Source organism: Adiantum capillus-veneris, chromosome 2 (genome assembly GCF_014529385.1).
Source record: "Adiantum capillus-veneris isolate H3 chromosome 2, ASM1452938v2, whole genome shotgun sequence".
In the NCBI taxonomy this organism is placed as follows: Eukaryota; Viridiplantae; Streptophyta; class Polypodiopsida; order Polypodiales; family Pteridaceae; genus Adiantum; species Adiantum capillus-veneris.
Window position 1 is genome coordinate 67,196,953 of NC_140932.1, and position 4,208 is coordinate 67,201,160.

At 44.2% G+C, this 4,208-nt stretch overlaps 1 protein-coding gene across 2 annotated transcripts; it reads right to left on the reverse strand.

The window, feature by feature from the left end:
* LOC147462915 (L-gulonolactone oxidase 3-like) lies at positions 1-3,040 on the reverse strand. 2 transcript variants are annotated; one of them, XM_086486051.1, is made up of 4 exons: positions 2,549-3,040; positions 2,052-2,343; positions 1,201-1,456; positions 1-1,026 (listed from the first exon to the last, which is right to left on the reverse strand). In XM_086486051.1, the coding sequence occupies exons 1-4, from the start codon at positions 2,944-2,946 to the stop codon at positions 41-43; spliced, it is 1,932 nt and encodes a 643-aa protein (XP_086342177.1). In that variant the 5' UTR covers positions 2,947-3,040; the 3' UTR covers positions 1-40. The 2 variants fall into 2 exon arrangements, with proteins under 2 accessions (XP_086342177.1, XP_086342171.1); XM_086486045.1 differs by having other exon boundaries at positions 2,052-2,358; positions 2,549-3,039.
* Between the last annotated feature and the right edge of the window lie 1,168 nt (positions 3,041-4,208).

The following is a 4,208-nucleotide window of genomic DNA, read 5'->3' on the forward strand; positions in this document are numbered from 1 at the left end:
TTTGTCACAAGTGCTTTCTTGCATCTCAAAGTCCTCACTGTTATGAATGGCACATCTCAAGCTCACAAGTTGAGGTTGATGACATCTTTCTACAAACACGAGCTTGCGGATAAATTCGCCCGGGCTGGCAAAGGTAAGAAAGGTGTGGTGCACAATGTGCATCTTCAGAACAGATGCACAAACCCTCAAGAGCACAGCCATCATGTGTGTAAGATGCGAACAAGCTTGGCCATTGATTTGCATCTGTGCTGATGGAAATGTTGTCGGAAAGTATGCCGAGTATGGCATCTGTCCACTCACTAGAGAAGAGACCCTCTGGATCAAGTTGTTTCTTCACAGCAAGAAAGCGAGGGAGGTTTGGATACTTTTCCCATGCTCGTATGAAGGCCACAGGCCGGTTTTTACCCCAATGTGGACGACCGCCGTACTTGAATATTGCTATCTGCTCAACCTCTTCCATGACATCCTCTAGTAACCGAGGGTGCACACTGTCTCTTGTCCGATAGTATGTGAAGTCGAAGCTCACTGCATCTTCTTGCTCACCCAAGAAGGCGGTTGATGCCTTAAGGAACCGAAGGTAGACTCCATTGTAGAGGTCTACTCCACAAAAGCCCATGTGCTCCAAATCCCTTAGTGCCTTTATATCTCTCAAAAAATCCTTCACCTTGGAGACTCCAATAGAGAAGGTAGTTTGGTGAAAGAACTCTCCTCTTATGCTGCTATCCCATGGGCACACTTGATGAGGGGTGATACTGTAATCAATTGGAGTAATCAGGCCATTTACATGGCAATGGTGGTACGTGTGAGTGTTATGTGAGTTTTGGCATAAATATTGGGCTTTTTGGCCTTCTACATCATACAGGCATGAGCCTGACGCTTGAAGGCGATGATGGTAGCCTACTACTGGATATCCTGTGAAGGTATGGCTGTTCTTGAGGCCTTTGCCAACTGCTGATAATGTGGTGATTTGTAGATGGGCAGCGACGCACTTGCCCAACGCGTCCTCGGTTAGCTCAAAGGAAGTCTCTGCATGTCATTTAGTACAAAATCCCTAGTTTATAGACAGTTTACATGCATGATCAAAGTCAATACATGTACTTCATAAACGAACAAGTATGTCTTTTGGTTTAATGGAAGGAGTACTCTTCTTGGGCACCTTAAATTTAAAGGTTTTGAAGAGGTAAGTACTTTGTCTCATACCAAGAATTCTTGATGCCTCTACAACAGCCACATCAAATGCGCGGAAGCCGATAAAGTCATTCACTCCATCTCCTGGAGCATTCATCCACACCCGACTGTCCATCTTGTATACTGCTTTGCGCTGCGAAGGATGCCATAACACATCTCCAAATTCATATGTAGATGCAAATGATAGGATTCTATCCTCCATATCGGCATCCATGAGAAATTCATTGGTTATGGAGCGTTTAAACAAAGGCTCCACTTGCAGACTAACCTGAAAGACAGTCATATGAATGTAACTTCCATCATGATCATCAAATGAAGAATACTTGACACGGTGCCGCAGGTCCTAAAATCCACAGGTATATTGGACATTTTTATGACAGGTACTTTTCCAAGTGCCACTTTCACATGCTTTGTGTAACATGAATATATGTGTACATAGATGTATACAAGAAAGACAAGTATCTACACAGTTTTACCATCGCATATGTATGCGTACATGAAAAAAAAAACACATGTATTTACACATTCTAGCATGTCAAATGACAGGATCGACACAAGAAGAGACAAATTCTCACAATAATTCCCACATTGTGACTTACTCAACATCATGAGTTTCTGTGAGGGAGGCACTGCATACCTAGCTAGGTACGATTGGGGGCAGGGGACCGCCGGCCCGGTGGAGGGGCCGGTGGTCCCCTGCCCCCAACCATACCTAGCTAGGTATGTGGTGCCTCTCGAGCAGAAACTCATGATGTTATGCATGGTATGAAAAACACTGAAAAAGACTCCGTTTTCCTACATGAGAATATTTCTAAATCTTCTTGTGGAGGTTGTATTGGAGTTTTATTGTGCCAGAAGATTACCTTAGAGATTACACCTAGAACACCGAGCGACACTTTTGCGGCACTGAGGAGCTCTTCATCATCCTCAGTCATGTCAATGATCCTTGCAAAGCCCTCCTCTTTTGTGGCTGGAATCACTAGCCTCATGCCGACCACATACTCGTGCACTGCACCACCTTTTTGAAAGAACGAGCTGCCATGTGCACCAGTGCTTATCAAGCCCCCAATGCTGAGGCCATCCCAGTAGGGTGTGTATGGAAGTGCAAATCCTCCCGCTGCGAGGTTGTCGATCAGTTTTCGTAGCTCCATACCACTATCAACCTCCACTCTAATGCAAAATGAGAAGCAAGTGCAAGAGCTAAACAGGTTGCAAAAGTCAGATCAAATGCAGCATGTTGCCTATAATATTTATGGTTTGCATTTGCATTAGCATGAAACCTTATGTAAAGAAACCTGGAAGTCTAAAGAATGACACCACATTTTGAGTGACTGCATGGTGAATGCAGAACCATACCCACCTCATTCTCTGCTGGTCGATCGCAAGGTGCGTGTCATAATCGCGCGTACTAATGACTAGCCCATTTTGCCCACCTGGACAAATGAGCTTGGGAATGGAATGGGCCAGTCTGGACACCACCTTCATCTTTTGCTTCTTACGGGTCGCCTCTGCAACTGCGGCAAGGAGCTCGCTTTCACTTGTTGGGTACACAATGTGCTGGGCGCGGCACGGTCTGCGATCAGGCCAAACACCATATGTGTTGGATATGGTGCAAAAGCTTGGACCACAATGAACAGGATTTGGGGGACCATAAGGGTCTTGCAACAAGCTCTTTGTGGAAATTGCAAGTTGCAGTGACAATATGAGTGGGATGAACAGCAGTTTGCACCATCCTGAAGCAAAGGAAGAGAGTTCCATGCTGGGGAATGTGTGTGTGTGTCGCTGTGCGTGTGCATGTGTGTGTGAGATTGATTGTAAAACGTGAATGTTGTCGTAGGCCTGCGCATGCACGTCTTTTTTACTTTCCTGGTGTCTCGATGCACCAGCTCTTTATTCTCCATTACGTTGAAAGCCGTGTAGCTTATGTAACTTTCAACAGGTAAGTTGACCGGAGCTCTTGAAAGACCTTGCACACACTTTCCTTGAATTTGCCGAGAGCAAATTTTAGAAAATTAGGTTTATTTTTTGGGTTTTTACACTATTTTTCTCTGTTTTGTGGCGGAATTTCTCCTTTTCTACCTGCCCTCAACCGACATTTTTGAAATTGAAAACGGCACGATATTAAGCTGAGACACATTTTTCTCGAACTTTGTTGCACGTATTGGTTCTCAGCTTGAATACAACGCAGAATTAAGGTTTTGAGGACTAAGGTTCCATGGCCAGCAACAAGAAAATGCACTTTGATAAGCAACCATGGTTGCTCATGTGTAAAGAGGGGGATATAAGACAAGTATTTCGACAAGGGTGTGGTGCTCTCATTGCTTGTGCGTACCTAACATTCATGCCAAGGGCACTTATCACACATAGAGCATGGTAAGTGACTACAAGTATGCCCATGGACATGGGTTTGGCGTCTCTCTTGCCTGAACTTGAGTTCCAATCCCACAAATGTAAGATGTTGGTTATTAATGTGAAGATCTTGTGCGGATGCAAAGTGCCACTGTCGACCACTCCAACCGTTTTGTCACCTATTTTTGCTTGGGTTATCATAGAGCATTGTAAGTCACTACCAAGTATCCCCATGGAAACCAGTTTTGTGTCTTTGTTGCCTAAACTTGAGTTCCATTACAACCAAGAAGGTGTTGGTTATTAATGTGAAGAGCTTGAGCGGATGCAAAGGGCCAACGACAACCACTTCAATTGATTTGTCACCTATTTTTGCTTGAGTTACGATATGGAGGCAGCACATTCTTGAAACTTTCAAGTGACATTGGGGACGAAATTGTAATCCTCTATGTTGCCTTGGGCATCACTAACTTCCAAATTGTAATCTCATGTCTCGTAGAATTTAACTTGAGCTAGACTTGTTAGTGTTCAACAAGACGATGCTAAAGCAAACCTGTCTAAACATAGGTCGTGTAGTGTCACCAACGATGCTTAAGCATGGGCTAGGAGCTTAGAAGCTATGAATCTATGGGATAGGACCTATCCTAGGAGTAGTATGACAACTTAATTGAAAT

What these genes read in the sequence shown, in the direction of transcription:
- LOC147462915 (XM_086486045.1), bottom strand. Translation starts at nt 2,946, where the DNA reads ATGGAACTCTCTTCCTTTGCTTCAGGATGGTGCAAACTGCTGTTCATC. An exon ending in TTCTAGGTGTAATCTCTAAG is followed by an intron (nt 1,457 to 2,051) that starts GTAATCTTCTGG and finishes ACTGTCTTTCAG; the next exon opens with GTTAGTCTGCAAGTGGAGCC. An exon ending in AGAGGCATCAAGAATTCTTG is followed by an intron (nt 1,027 to 1,200) that starts GTATGAGACAAA and finishes AATGACATGCAG; the next exon opens with AGACTTCCTTTGAGCTAACC.